The sequence below is a fragment of the Meleagris gallopavo genome, chromosome 7, assembly GCF_905368555.1.
Source record: "Meleagris gallopavo chromosome 7, MGAL_WU_HG_1.1, whole genome shotgun sequence".
Taxonomy (NCBI): domain Eukaryota; kingdom Metazoa; phylum Chordata; class Aves; order Galliformes; family Phasianidae; genus Meleagris; species Meleagris gallopavo.
The window spans coordinates 25,860,858-25,876,052 of record NC_139410.1 but is presented as its reverse complement, the minus strand read 5'-3'; the positions used below and the strand labels follow the sequence as shown (position 1 = coordinate 25,876,052).

Below are 15,195 nucleotides of genomic sequence, written 5' to 3'. Positions count from 1 at the left end.
GCTTTGTGTACTTGCACCTCATGCACATTTAAATAACGTTAAGAGAAATTACCTTCACTCATGATTTCCATGAAGGGATGTGCAATTTAAGGTATTGCTTTCTCCCTCAAAACACAAAATAGATTAGCAAGGCTTCAAAATATTGTCAGAGTTGGAGCTATCCAATTGTAGATCATTTGTCCTGTTCCTTGAGAGCCTTTTGACATTGCAATTCCAAAAGTGTTAGCAAGGAGAAGTACAATAAAAGCTAAGCATGAAATCCATATAACAAAGCAACCAGTGGAAAAAAGTAGGTATTTTTCTCACCTGGATGTTCACCATTTCTTTTGTTAGGACTATGAACATCCAGTTTTGACCTTCAGAACTGCCAGAGAAGTATCTGAAATCAGTTTAGGTGAATCCCAACCAAAGAGACTTGTCCAAAGTCATAGAACGGGTAACAGCGCTATTTCATTTTTAGCATCTCTATGTGGAGTTATTGGTGCCTTCCTAAAGGTGATTCATTAAGTTTGCTGAAAACGCCTCCTGGCAATTCCATTGACCCCTCTGGGAACTGAGGTTCCTGCATTAAAATAAATGATGTCAGTCCTCTCCTGTATTTCAGACACTAAGGCAGCTCAGAAAATCTTGTCATGTAAGATGCCCATTCTGCCTCTAAACTTGTCTTTGCTTTCCAGCATCATGGGAAGGGGATTGGTCAGGGCTGGAAGGGTATGTTCTCCAGTTCTGCATGCTGCTTATCCATCACATCCAAGAAAACTCCAATATTTTACAAAAGTACACAGAACTGATTTGCTGGGCAGGCTGTGGAATCTGGCAGCAGGACACTAGCTAAAAACACATTACAACTGATGGCCTCACTGGAACTGTAATATTTACATGTCCATTTTTCCCTGGGCAACTACTACTATCTTGTTGGAAACATTCATCACACGGTGCTGCACAGAGGAGCTTATGCCTCACTAAACCGCTAACAATGGACCACGTGGGAAAAAAGAAGCTACTCGGGCCTGTGACCATGCACTTTTTTTGAAAAATAATTGCTGTAACATAGGCTGTGACCTGATAACGTTTTCCCAACGCTCTGATCCTTCTCTGGGATGGAAGTTTGACAGGGAAAAACAACTTAAACATTCTCAGGGGGATGAACTTTCCAAATCACAGATGCAATTCATACAATTGCATGGTCTCTCAATTAAGCTAACATGTTGAATGAGAAGTCAATCCATGCTGTGTTAAAAGCTCTCAAATGCAGTATAATAAGGGGACTGCTCCCCTGCAGCAGTGAAAACTAAAGCTAATGGGATGTCCTTTATATTGGCTAGTGATGAGTAACTGTAAGAATGCAGAAATTGCTGGGTATTTGATAGGGGTTGAAGAAGTCATCTTGACAGTGCATTAACAGGCCTAAGACGCAGGCTTTAGGAAGCAGGATGATTGCAGCTCACTCCTGATTCTAGGGCAATGAGGGCTTATTATTGCAACATAATAATAGGCTGCCACTGTAATTGTGGGAATCACTTCAGCCAAGCAAAGTGAGATATGAATAAAGTGGCATCTCATTCAGCTTCCCTCTCTGAGATTTCTGTGTGGCAAGCATTCTGAAGCAAAAGTGGATGGCATCAAGCTACAAAAAACCTGTGGAAAGGTTAGAAGTGGCATACTAAGCTTCTCTTCTGTAAGTTGGAGTACTTTGAGTACTACTTTAAGTAGTGCTCAGATGGCAGCTCAGAGCCTAACCTGCTCACAGACAGGGCTGTAGCACATCAGAATTACTTTAATGCCTTCATTTGTTATACAGAACAACCGTCTTCTCACCAGTATTATGATTTAAGATTGCAGGATGACCACAGTCTGCCTCATCTCTAAGTGAACCAAGTGTTTTTTCTTGCTGATCTGAACCGTGGAACAGTTGGATGAGTTTGAACTCTTGAGCTTTCCATCACAGTATCCATCCAGTGCTGGTGAACTCATGCATTTTCTCATCCACACGCAGACTTAAAAATTATAACTACTGCTAGAATCATGGTGGTTTTCACTCACCAAGCGCCAGCACCATCAGTGCTGCTGGAACACCAAAAGCCAGTGCATAACAATCCTCTCCGAAACATTTCACATCCCCTAAAAAAGAATTCAGAAAGAAAAGCATCTCATTATTATCAGCCTTATGTTACCTGGGTTTTCGATTTGCTTCTCTTAGATCAGTCACTTGGTTTGGCTCTAAATCTTCTTTGCTGTTGCTGCTTGACACTATGAATTGAAACAGTTGTACTCACTTGACGAGGACAATTTGGAAGCTGCACAAGTGTCTGCCAGCAATAGAAGCTGATAATGGGATATTGATGAGAATAGTAGAAGGGAGACAAATAGGTAGAAAGCAGTGATAAGAACTGTAATTTGGAAAGAAAAAAAAAAACCAAAACATTTAAAACAACCTCAAATCATTATATGTTCATATAGGTCTAAACACATCAGTACTGTGTTTCCACAGTATCTGTGCCAGCTGCATGAGTTATATTATATTTCATTGTGATTTACAGTGTACAACTATAGTGGACAAGGTGGTAGCAAATACCCCTACTCCTAAATAAGTGGGTGTACAGGATTAGACTTAACACACTAGTTGCATTTCCAATACCTTTTCTCTCCAACTTCCCAATTTCACCAGAGGTAGCCAGGTCTTGCCCACCAGGAATCCAGGTTTGTTAGAGCATGGCTTTCACTGATCCAAGGTATGATTCACTGAAACTCCGTGCCTTTCAGTTTAGCTCACAGCACAGGAGTTCAGAAGGCCAGTTGCAAACTAGCAGTGAAGTCTGCATCTGCATGCCAGTGGCCACAAATTACTGCACTCTTGCATAGAAAACAACAACAAATAAGTTTGGCTAAAATAAACATCAGAATTAACAGGAAACCAGCTCATGAAGCCTTCTGTTGTCCCCATTTGCTGTCTCTGGCAATCATGATCAATTGCATAACTGTGTGTGGTGCATAACATTTATTTGCCTATTTTCGTAAATTAGCTGAAATCCAACAAAGCTGGCAGCAAGATATTATGGACACACTGAACTGTTAACATACAAAGTGAGCTGGACTCCACCTAAAAACATCTATTCCATGTTTCTGCCAAATGTCTTTGGATTATATTTCTTGTTTTTTCCAAGGAAACCTTTCACACTTAGCAGAAATTTTACTCTTTCCCCATCCTCTCCACCTCATTTCCATGTTGCAACTAGTTCACTGTTATGTTGCCTTGGCACAGGTTTTTACGTTCCAAGGAAATCAGATTTTCATCTGTGCAGTGATGGCACTGAGCAAAACCCCCTCCCAACATAAAGTTGACCTGGGTAAGGAGAGTGTTCGCCTCAACACTTTGGTGAGATATAAGACAAGCACAACTGCCCACAGGTTTGTGAAATGAACGGCCTGGTGAAACGAATACTGCAAATAAAGAAAGCTTCCTGAAGGCCACAGGACAGAATGAAAAAATTACCAGTGTGAACATTACCTAGTCCTGCCCCCAGTTCCTTTGCCTGTGGTCTGCTGCCCTCCCTCTGCATTTGTGCCTGTATTTATAGCATGCCAGTCCCTTGGTTTCCAGGCGCTACGATACAACGAAAGAAGTGCAGCAAGGACAGAATGTAAAGTAGGTCCTAAGTGGGGCAGAGGCCTGTGCTTTGTTTTCAAGGGTAATTGCTCAGAGCTGCAATCTTCCAAGCAGACCCATGCAGACATGCTTGGGTGCCAGGACTGAGTCCTCCCACAGTCAGCAGTGGCAGGACAGTGTAGGACTCCAAATCCATGTCTGCTAAACCACTCAGTCCTGATGCCTGTCCAGGACAACAGAGATCAATTCCCATCCACAGGTTACCTGCAAGCAAGGCAGGGATCAATACTTCACTGGATACAAAAAGAATTAGATGACAATTCAGATCTTTCCACCTCCCATATTTTAACTCTGCAGTTTGGGCTGGCGTTGAAATACAACTGGGAAATATGTTTTTTGTGACTTGCCTGCTGCTAGCACCATAAATCTGTTACGCTGTGATGGCAGGATTAACAAGGCATAAATGCAATACACTGACCAATCCAGAGATAATATAATTTCTGCCATTCAGTTGTCATAAGAGCCTAACAATGCACAGCGGAGTAGCCAGAGGGCAGCTAATTTATTGTTTTACTCTAAATCAACACTGACCTCTTAATACAGGCGTTACAAACGTAGAGATCAAACTTCCAGCATTAATGGATAAATAGAAGACGGAAAAAAATTTGCTTCTCTCTGAGGTCTAAAACAAGAGAAGACAGTATCAGTGTCACAGCTAACACACAGCATCAGGCTTGCAAATTCAGTGCTATCAATTCTCTTGTTAGGAAGACTGGGTAAATGTTGACACAAAGTGCATAAAATGTTAGGCAAACAAACTTGCCTTCAGGTGATGGTAAAGGCTCACACAAATCATCTTCCTTGAGATGCACTGTGGGGCTTTTTGGCATTTCAGAGGAAAAGCCACTGCTTTGAGAGTGTGCGAGATTGGAAGGGGGAAAGCATCTACTTATTCAGGTCCTTTGTCACCTAATTCCATACAGCTTGGCACAGCTCAACAAGATCATCATGTGTTCCCATGCCCGAGCTCCTTTCTCCCCTTCTCTCCTCCCATTAAAAAAAAAAAAAAAAAAAAAAAAAAAAACAGAAAAAGAAACCTGCATATTTTTTAGTTTATACGAGCAAAGATGAGAGCAGCAAATGAAAAGAATCCATAAGAAAGGAGATTATCAAGCTTAGGCCTGTCAACATCAGACTAATAGGGGAAATTAGGGGAAATTAAATCTATGGGAGCATATTCAAGAGCTCAGAATTCAACAGATGGTGCAACACATTAGAGTTCATACAGTTAAAGGATTCTTGCTGACCTTCCTTCCTCCTGCATAATTTCCAGTTTGGAAGGAATCAAGAATTTGACACAGGTTTTGGTGCCAAAAACTTGGTCACCAAAGTAATACGTGAAGGCATTCAGTCAAACGCAGTCCCTCCTTGCGTGCACTGGAGATATTCAGAGACACATGCACTAACAGTGCTAAACTTCCTCCCTGTGCCTGGGCTGGCAGAGCAGAGAAAGAAGGCTACCTGGCCTACACCATGTTCATCTGTACCACCAGCTGTGGGACATCTCAGTTGGTGAAGCTGGCATTTAAAGACAGCCCAAGCCTAGGCAGCCAATGTATTTCATCAGTATCTAGGGCTTCACTCCCGGCTGTCACCAGGTTCTGCAACGGCAGTGGACAAACCGGACACGGCTCAGTGCATGGCAGCAAACTCCTTAGGGCACCTTGAGCCACATCTCTGTGACCTGAGCATTTTGAATATGAAGCTTTAACTCGTCTGTGAGGAAGCCCCCCATAGGTGTGGTCTTGTTCCCTTCTGCTCCCTGAGACAACAATATTCACAAGGTTGAAAAACAGGATTAAAAAGTAAAGAACTGCAGATGAGTAAAAGACAACTTTTAAGGAACCAAGACTGAGATCTCAAGGTGCACTAAAACTTCCTTATTATACACATTTATAGATTCAAGTGATGGAAAAAGATGGTCAGTGTTGCAGAAGTGAGTACAAAAATAATGGCCAACAGCTTGCAATTTACACCGATTGGAAAAAAAAAGACTTCCCTCTTCCTTTCTTAATCTTTGGAGCAGACGTGCATTAATAACATGATTTGGATTAACTAATTAGAGAAAAGGTACTGTTCATGATAATCCTGATTTCCTTGGCAACAGCAAAACAAAGAAACAAAGAGAAAGCTATTTAGTACCTTAAAAACCACACCGCACTGTTTGAAAGAAGCTTTGGTCCTTAATTAATATGCACAGCAGCCTGTGCATTCATGTAACATATTGTAGGCATCATTTTATTCAGGCATTTTTAGTCTGGACTGCTAATCCCATAGACAAGGGTACTTGGAAACTTGCAGATAAATCTACTTTCTCTATCTGAACCCCTGATGAATAAGTCTCCATCACTGTTTGTAGTACTACTGTTCTGAAAGTGGCAGAGCCTAGAATTTACAAAGTACTCCTAAGAAAACCAGGCCAACAGCATGCCTATGCCTCAAAAGTTAGCTTTATCTCCTCATGGAAACCACAGGAGCAATCTACTTATTTACTTTATATGCAGACTACCACATCCCTCATTTCCACATGGAACAACTAAACCCGTGTACTTAAGGGTTCAGCTGAAGTTTATTGGTGTCTTGAAAATTGAGGGAGAAATCAAGTTCTTCATCTAATTTGGAATTTTTAAAACTTACTTCGCTCTAGCTGGAGTGGAAGACGAAAAACACAGGGAGCCTTCCCAAACAACACTCCAGAGAGAAAAAAAAGTTCTGGTTGGCTCTAAATCTTTCAACCCTTACAAAATCAAAACTTCTTGTTCTGGTTTTGAAGACTTACATTTCCTATCACATTCGTAAAACCTTTCTTTTTCTTCTTCTGAAGGGAAAAGTCATTTCAAAATGGTAAAATACAAACTTTCTATTCTGAAAAGAATGAATAGAACAGAACATATTGTCCTTATCAGAAGGCTTTTTACAGTTTCTTTTTCTAAATTAGTTTCCCTTGAAGGCAACACAAGGGAATGTCTGAGCCTTAGCATTTGATAAATTTGTTGGAGAGGTGTAGTCTGACTGCTGGAGAATAGGCACAGGCCCACACCAACAATGAGCAGTTTGGGTTTTTCTCTGTAACTGAGTTGTAATGGTAAGCTTGGGATAATAATAATATGTGCCTGACTGGGATGCTGAGATTCATTAGCTGAAGTCTATAAAACACTCTGAAGATAAGTGGTACATATTACCACCTAATTACAGGATGATAATTGAAAGATGCTGGATAAATATTATTAATCATTAATATTCATAGAAGTAGCACTTCTGAAAACGCTGCGGTAGCACCTGTTACAGTCCTTGTGGGGGAACTATTCGCACTGCAACCTGAGATGCCCGCATGCTGGTACACACACAGTGCATCCCCAGAGCAGTGTGCTGCACTGCCAGCCAGAGTTGTGGTGACCGCCTCCTGATTGCTGCTTCCCCTTCTGCGGCATCCTCTAAAGCACCAGGTCTGACTGGCAGCACAGCACAGGATGCACACACATCAAGAAGGATCTGCTTGTAAGATTCACCACTTTAGTATCATATAGCTGATGTGAAGAAAGACCAAGCCTTCTCTATGTTTTAAAATAAGTATTTTAGTCGGTTTTATTTACCCATTAAATGCTAACTACATGGTGGGACATTGCAAAAGGCAAACACCAAACTGCTTTACAGAGCTTGCTTCATCAAGGCCAAGTGGCCATCCCTGAACCAACTCCATCAGTGACTATTCTGATGAGCCACTACTGGAATGTCCTTATTCAACACTTCTATTGATGGGGATTTCCATCTTTTAAAGGTCCCAATCTTTTTCAATAGGTATATTTCTGGATATTTTTTTCTAACATACAATACTAAATAATTCTTAGTGGATTTAGTCTGCTCATCACAAATCCACTTATTTTCTTCCTTGTAGCAGTAGCCTTCTATGACTTATGATATGCACAGTAATAGCTGAAAGTAGTACATTTTGACCTATTTCACTTCTTCAGGTGCTACCTTATTCCTGGTTTAGCCACTGGTTTACATAACAGGAATTTGAGATTGATTCATTACACAACATGAAGGCCAGTGCTAAGTCCTTGTGATGGAGAACAAGGACATGAAGAAACTGGATTACGATTCACAGGATGCAATACTAAAAAGAAACATTTTCCCAACTCTTCAGAACTTTCTATTCTGGCATATCTAGAAAACATTCTGACCACATTGGGTACTAGAACTACCTTCAAAAGGCAAGAATTTTCTACAGTTCTTTCTCAACAACAATCTATTTTTTTTTTTGGGGGGGGGGGGGGGGGGAGAGGGGAAGTCCCTAAGCTGAGAGGCTTGCAATACAGTTTTCCTTTTTGTTTGCTGTACTGTGTTGCAGTGTGCTATAATCAACTTCTTAAGCTGATTAGAAATGGCAGTTTTTCTATGCAATACTATACAGGATCTTCCAACTCCTCCAGTGCCCAATTAATATTTGGATTATTTGATGCAATCATAAGCTGATATCAATAGTGTTCTGTTATTATTTCCCTTTCCTGAAGCATCTTGATTCTTTCAGGTCTCACACAAACCATCTCACATCTTTTCCTAGCAAATCATTCCTATGTAATTTCCTAGCAAACAGGCTCTACTACAACAAAATCTAAAAACATGAACACCCTCATAAAATACCCAAACACTGAAGAGTTTAGAAAAGAAAAGAAATCTTACGTGTTCCTCTTCAAACTGGTCCCCACCAAATGCAGAGACACAGGGCTTGATACCTCCCGTTCCAAGGGCGATCAAAAACAGACCAACCATAGACAGGACCCTTCATGCAAGAAAAAAATAACACCATTGCAGAACGCTTCCACTGCTTAGGGGAACATTTTATTGTCACCCAACCATAATTCCTCTATTATCACTGTCTCTTGTACATTGGCAGTGATGATGAGCCAGCTAACTGCAAATATTTACTTATTTATTTATCCTCATTTCTGCATTCAGCATAAGCCAATTAAACAAACAGTGTTTGTCAGTTTCTTGCTGTTTGGAGGCCCACTAAATTACTAGACATCAAAGATCCAAGGGACTATTTTTCATTCATCTGAGAACAAAAGGCTGCAGAAATCAATTGAGAAAAGGAAAATTAAAACAAAAAAAATCCTTTGCATATAAGACTTCCAATCTAGGTAAGTGAAGAAATTCTGTTTGAATTAGGCTCTTGAGTGCTTTCCACCTCCCAACACTCCTCAAAATCCCACAGTTAGTCCAAAAGATTATTGATTATTTCTGGGTGGAACGGGAGTGTCAGGACAGGTCAAATCTAGGGCAAAAGAAAGCTGCTGTATAAACCAGATGAACTCCTACCTGCATGCATGTATTTTTAGTGCCAGGATCACCTCAGTAAAAACAGCATGGTGGCTTCAGAGATGCTAGCTGGAAAACTACTCTGATATTCCTATCAGTTCGAAATCTAGAGGGCAAGAAGGGCATTACCCTGCAAGTAACACATCATTCCTCTGTCACACATCAGAAAATTTAGTGTTCCCAAGTACATGAGGGGACCTTGCTGAGCTGCATAGCTACAGCAATGAGAAAATGAGGGAAAAATGAGCCGATGTGAGCAATTGGACAGAAGAGACCAAACTCCAGTAGCATAATGTAGCAGAGAATCATGGTCTCTGTGTCAAAGGCCTCCTGGTGACAGTTCCGAGCTTTTCCTGGTGAATTCACACTCTAGACTTCCCCTCCAAACTGCTGGCCTGATGGGGGTGAAACAAGTGACAATCCTGGGTAAGCCACCTACCATTGCAACCTACAAAAACATTCAGCTTCAGCAGCTACTTACACATGAACTGCCTGGTTGCCTAGGGATGGAATGGCACCGACTGACTTTATCAGATGGCCGACCACATACACAATGGAGAGGTAGATGATTGTCCTATGAGCAAAGCAAACAGCAGTGACTGAAGGTGCTGGGTGATGTACAATCTGAAAACAGAGTGTGTCTGTGCTTCCTGATATGAAAGGTCTATTTGGCAGGTGCACAAGGAATAGTTTAGTCCATATCCCCAGTACTGCAGACAGCTATAACTTTTACGTCAACATTTAGCACACTGGAAAAAGGAGATAGGCAAATGGATTGAGATTAGGGAAGCATAGACACTACTTTCTTTGGGGAGATTGCTGGGCAGAATAAGCTAAATGTTCCACAAATAGATGAGTACTCTTCAGCTCCAATTCAGTTTCCAGACTACTAATAACTGGCAGTTTGTAGCATGCACTTAACTGTGCTGGAAGGAATCTGTAGGGACTGCTGCTCGCTTTCAACCCACCTGATTATTACATCCAAATTAGGAGTGTGGTTTTCCTGTTTCAAGACTGAATTGAATCTCAAGCACCTCTGGAGGACTGAGCTCATCTATCTGCTTCCCACATCTTGGTGAGTGTGAGCATGAAATCTGACCAGGAGGGTCAGGCTTTTGAGTGCATTACATCGCTTCATCGTCTTAAAGATTAACATACGTTTATGTATTTATATGCAGACAAAACACTCACAGTAAAAATGGAAGGACTTGTTAGGAAAGAAGAAGCCCTGTGAGCTCTTCTAATCTGTTATCCAGTCCTTAGTATTGGTTTAGCTATTGCAGTAAAAGCCACCATTTATAAAGACTAGGGGATTATTCCAGGAAAAATCTCTTGCCTAACGCACAAAAGTTTGCATAATGGTTTATTTTTTCACAACATTGCACTGCAAGATAGATATCCTCAAATAGCATTGAGCATTCCCAGGCAACTTCAAATAACGAAGTTAGAAAACAAACCAAATTTGTGTGTGTAGGTTTTTTCATTCAATAGGACAAGAAAATGACTAAGTTAAAGCAGAAAGAAAAAAAGGAATACTGATATCTCTTTAAGAGCTTTCTGCTACAAAGGCATGTTGCAGCAGTTTTTTTCCATGTAGAGACTCACACTGCCAGATGTGTTTAGACCTATAGGGAAGGGTTCAGCTGCACTTCATCACTAACAGCAAGACTCCTCAGGCAGTGTGCAGACAGTGCCAAGGAAAGAATGTCCTGTGTACAGCTGCTCACCACCACTCTGGGACAGATGGTGGCCCTGCCCTGCAAATTATCAGCCTAAGGGATGACTCCCTAATTTTCTCAGGGAGAGTTTAGATGGTTTTATACTAAGGGAGATGATCTGACTGAACCCAGGTTACTCTGGGATAAAAATAGGTGTGTTCATGCATTCCGTATGCTGAGAAAGCATATGAAGGTACAGTTAGTGACATTTCATCTGAAACTACTAGATTCAGAGGATGATACTGCTTCCTTACCATCTTTGAATCCATCTCAGTGACTGAACTTGGCAAGCTAAGGGTTAACCACTCTATGTCTTAGTTTCCTCAAGATGTATGGGGAAGGAGGGTAGAGGAGCATTGTGCTCTGTGATTTAATTTATTGATTTGCATTGCATTGCCTATTGGTCATTGGGTGAAAGAGGAGCACACAACAGCATGAGCAAACACATTAGTTGTTCATCCATTAACAGAGAGAAGCTGACCTTCACAAGTGTTTCTTTGCTGCTGTTTCTTTTGAACTAGCTCAAAATCAGTAGCACAGGCAACACTGAACCTTGTGCAGGCTGTGCAATGTGGACAGATCCTGGCTGAATTAGAGAAATGTCTACTTACTTGTATTTCCCCAACCACGAGTCTGCCATGATAGCTCCAATGACAGGTGTGAAATAACAGAGAGCAGAAAAGGCATGGTACACAGCAGTGGACAAATTCTCATCCCAGTGGAAGAAGCTTATGAAATACAGTGTCAGGACAGCTAAAAGAAAGCAAGCAAAACACATCAGATAATTGATGTGCATCTCTGTGAGTAAGCAGGAAGCTACATCACAGTGACAAGGAAAACAGAGATTTGCGTACCAACTATGAGCACTGCTGTGGAAAGATCTGTGCTTACAGATCTATTCCTCATAATCCCTGACACAGGAAAAGCTCAAATGAGGTATGTGAGTATCAGGCTTCCCTTGTTCATAAACATTTATGTTTAGCTGGAAAATATATTTTCTAGCTTATCACACCTGAGCCTGTAGTTCTGTTTATGCATAATTTCTATTTGCAGATTAGGTGCCTGTATGATTCAATTCTCAGACACAGAGAATGCACACAACTGAAAGACACCACACACTGGAAAACAAGGTTTGAGACAGAATGATACAAAAATTTAGATTGGAAGTGATGTTGGAGGTCTCTTGTCCCAATTTCTGTTTAAAACAGGTCTAGCTTCAACATCAGGGCGTGTTGTTCATGCCTAATATCCCAAAATACCAATTTACTTTGAAAGACAATTGAGACTGCATACAGCAGAACTCTGGAACACCAGGTCATCATATACAGAAACACAGGGATGGGGAATTCTCTTTCCATGGGCCGCATACCTCTCATGCCATAATAGGAGAAGCGCTCGCAGAACTCGTTCACCACAATGAAGGCGATGCTCAGGGGGTAGTTGGAACCACAGAGTTTCTAAAGGAAACAAAGCAGAACATACCAGCTTAGTGATAGCTTTCACCCCTGCAACACATCCACACAGCACCTGGACAGCAGAGAGGAATCCAGTCTGAAACCCAGGTGCTGATTACTGCCTGGCTAGCCTGCAGATTGAACTCAAGGAAGTGAGCAGACCCCACATCCATCTTATTTTGGTTAGGGTTCCCTATGAATCCACCTGGCAGGCATGGACCCAGTAAGGAACAGTACAGGGACTCCAGCACTGCCAGCAGCCAACATCTGCCCTGCCCACAGGTCTAGAAACCCCTTCAGAAAGATCCCACTGCCTCTCTGCTGCAACATAACATCCCACTGAGATGCAAAAAACACCTTCAGATGCATTTTTATCTGTACTTCACACAGAGCTACTGCTCTGCCCTGAAACTGCTGCCTTCCCTAGCAGCTAGAAAGTTGCTCCTTCCTCAGTGTCAACTGCTCTCAATCCCTGCACCTTAGTTACACCATCCGCACCACTGCATTCACTGCAGCAGAGCATCAGCCACAGCAGCTATTTCATATTCCAAGAATGCTGGCAGAGCTATGGATAATTCAATTTATTAAACAAAAATCAAACAAAAGAGCTATGCGCTTCTCAAACCTATCTGAGCCTGGCTACTTTTTTTTATTGACATCAACTTCACTCCAGCTAAAATCTGCAGTTTCCAAGTGAAGTGCAAGGAATCCGAACAGCCAGGTCTTAGCATGACCTTGTGCGGGCCCCAGTCCCTCTGCTGCCCACAGCAGTCCCAGCTAAACAGCTGGGAGCTGCTGGAAGCTGCTTATCTCCACTGCCTCCCACTAGGGACAGCAAGATTTCACGGCTCTGCCAATTAGTGGGAGAGACGGGCTGGGCGTGCATGGGGTGAGGGGCGGGGGCGTAAGACTGTCATCTGCATTCACGTCCGAGGTTTTAAACAGCCATGGCATGGACCAGTGGAGTGAGATGAACTCTTCGTATGCATTTCTGTACCTCGTGTCAGAAATAATGAATTCCTCTATTACTTCTCAGAGTCTCAAATGCAAATACAGATAAGAAGATAGATGTGTTTATTGAGGTTTATTCCACCACGAGACTTGAGGCTTATTCGGATTCCCAGAGCAATGCCTCCTAGGTTAGATGACTAGCTAATCATGCTGCCTCGCTCAAGATTGTACAAGGACCACAGAAGAGAAGGAAGGAACAGTTTGCTAAATAAAATAAAAACAAAAACAATAACAACAACACCATGACTAAATCCATTTCCACTACCTAACCCAGCATCTGTGATATTTTTGTGATTTTTGAAATATTTTCCTCTTACTATTTATGGAATGCCTTGTTATTAAGAAAGCCTTGGACCCTTGGGTTTACTCGGATAAATATGTAATTATCCACTACATTTATAGTTTGTGCTGAAGCTGTTGGGCTCAGCAGATGGCTACCAAGACAGAGTGGGCTCCCTTGGAAACTGCACTGAGAGCTCCTGCTTTCAGACTAGCCTGAAAAATGGAAGTATATATAAGCTGCAAATGCACAAATGCACAATACTCTCCTCTAACATGCTCTTAATAACATAGAGGAAAAGACATAAGGAGGAAATAATGCTTCCTCTGGCTCCTTTGTGACATTTTTTGAACTTGGAAATAAAATGACATAACAGGGATATTTTTCTTCTGCTCTTTCCCAGACCTCACTATCAATACTCTGATATTTAATAGCATTTGATGCAGATACAGAATGGGACTCCACAAAGCCAAGGCAGCCAGTGTTGAGACCACTGATGCCTGAACTCACTGCTCAGTGCACAATCCCTGCAGGATCTATCTGCATCAGTGGGAGGTACTACATGCCACGCTGTGACCTGGAGTGACAGAAACTCTGGCAGTGGCCCATCTCAGCTATTCCTGCTCTGGGATGGGCACCTCCAACAGATGAGTGCCTACAAGCAGGAAAAGGAGAGCAGGAGGAGGGACTTGACAGCTAAACCTGCCCCAGTGCCTGAGCCAGCACCTTAAGTAACTGCTTACAAAAGCTGAGCAAGGGACTTACAAGCAGGGACTCTTTCATCTGGCCTGTACGCTGTGAGACGGCATCAGCGCACACAGAAACACTCAGGTGCTCTCTCTGCTTTATCACTGACCTGCATGGGCCCTGCCTGGACATCCAAAAGTGGGCAGCCTTCATCCATGGGAAGAGCCAGCTGCAGTATGCTCACTTTTGCAGAGGAGGACCTTGCTCAGCAGAAAGCCCCAGCTAAAGCAAAGAGGCTAAGCCTGGATTCACGAGCACACAGCTACGCTGCTGTGCTTAGCTAACCACTGTAAGCCTGGGATGTGCAGGATTATGGAGCTCTTAGAAATACTGTGGAAGTTGATAGCCTGTCTTCAAGAAGAAAAGAAAGAAAAAAAAGAGGTCATTTAAAGTGCCAGTGGCAGAGATGTTTACTTGCATTTCTCCCTCTTGCTGATTAGTTGCAAAATAGGACTAAGATTAGTATTTCTGAGGAGCTCTGAATATCCAATAGTTAAAGCCTGCACAGTATTTAAAACAGTTAGCTTAATATCTGGCTTGCTAATGACATTACTGGCTGCAAGAGCAGTTATTACTGTATTGTCCTGCGAATCAAAGCAGGTGCAAAACAAGCCTCTTTCTCACCAAAGCCAATGTAGTGTACAGTATCTTAGTGTCAAGCCCTCAGCTGAAACTAGTCTGAAAATCTACACAAACATGAGAGCTGTAAGGTAAGAAAACATTGAATCTGGCTTAACTCACAGCCACTGATGTAAAGCTGAGGCTCTGGCACACATGTCAGTGGCCTGTCCAAAGTCCCCATCCCTCCTGCTTAGCAGCACCTGGAGACCTGTCTCAATGGTCTCATCAAAGGAAGCAAATGCACAACCCAGCTCCCTCCTACCCATGCATGACAGCCCCTTGCACTTCACAGAAGGAAGTCCTTTCTCAGAAGGAAAGGAGCATTCAAGAAAAAGGCAGCAATGAAAACCCTTACTCTTTTATTTTTCCCCAAGG

The 15,195-nt window shown here is 42.2% G+C and overlaps 1 protein-coding gene across 6 annotated transcripts in view; it reads right to left on the bottom strand.

Moving 5' to 3' along the window:
* SLC15A2 (solute carrier family 15 member 2) overlaps nucleotides 1-15,195 on the bottom strand; it is a 68,779-nt gene that overhangs the window by 28,776 nt on the left and 24,808 nt on the right. For 4 of the 6 annotated variants that reach the window (XR_002116798.3, XM_085228317.1, XM_085228318.1 and 1 more), the window contains 6 exons: nucleotides 12,077-12,164; nucleotides 11,319-11,460; nucleotides 9,471-9,563; nucleotides 8,351-8,450; nucleotides 4,199-4,289; nucleotides 2,044-2,121 (listed from right to left, as the gene is read on the bottom strand). Coding sequence is in view for 5 of the 6 variants with exons in the window: in XM_010713884.4 (XP_010712186.1) it covers nucleotides 2,044-2,121; nucleotides 4,199-4,289; nucleotides 8,351-8,450; nucleotides 9,471-9,563; nucleotides 11,319-11,460; nucleotides 12,077-12,164 (592 nt within the window). In the remaining variant the exon portion in view is untranslated. The remainder of the gene's footprint in view (nucleotides 1-2,043; nucleotides 2,122-4,198; nucleotides 4,290-8,350; nucleotides 8,451-9,470; nucleotides 9,564-11,318; nucleotides 11,461-12,076; nucleotides 12,165-15,195) is intronic. The other 2 variants (XM_085228320.1, XM_085228319.1) reach the window with 2 other exon arrangements.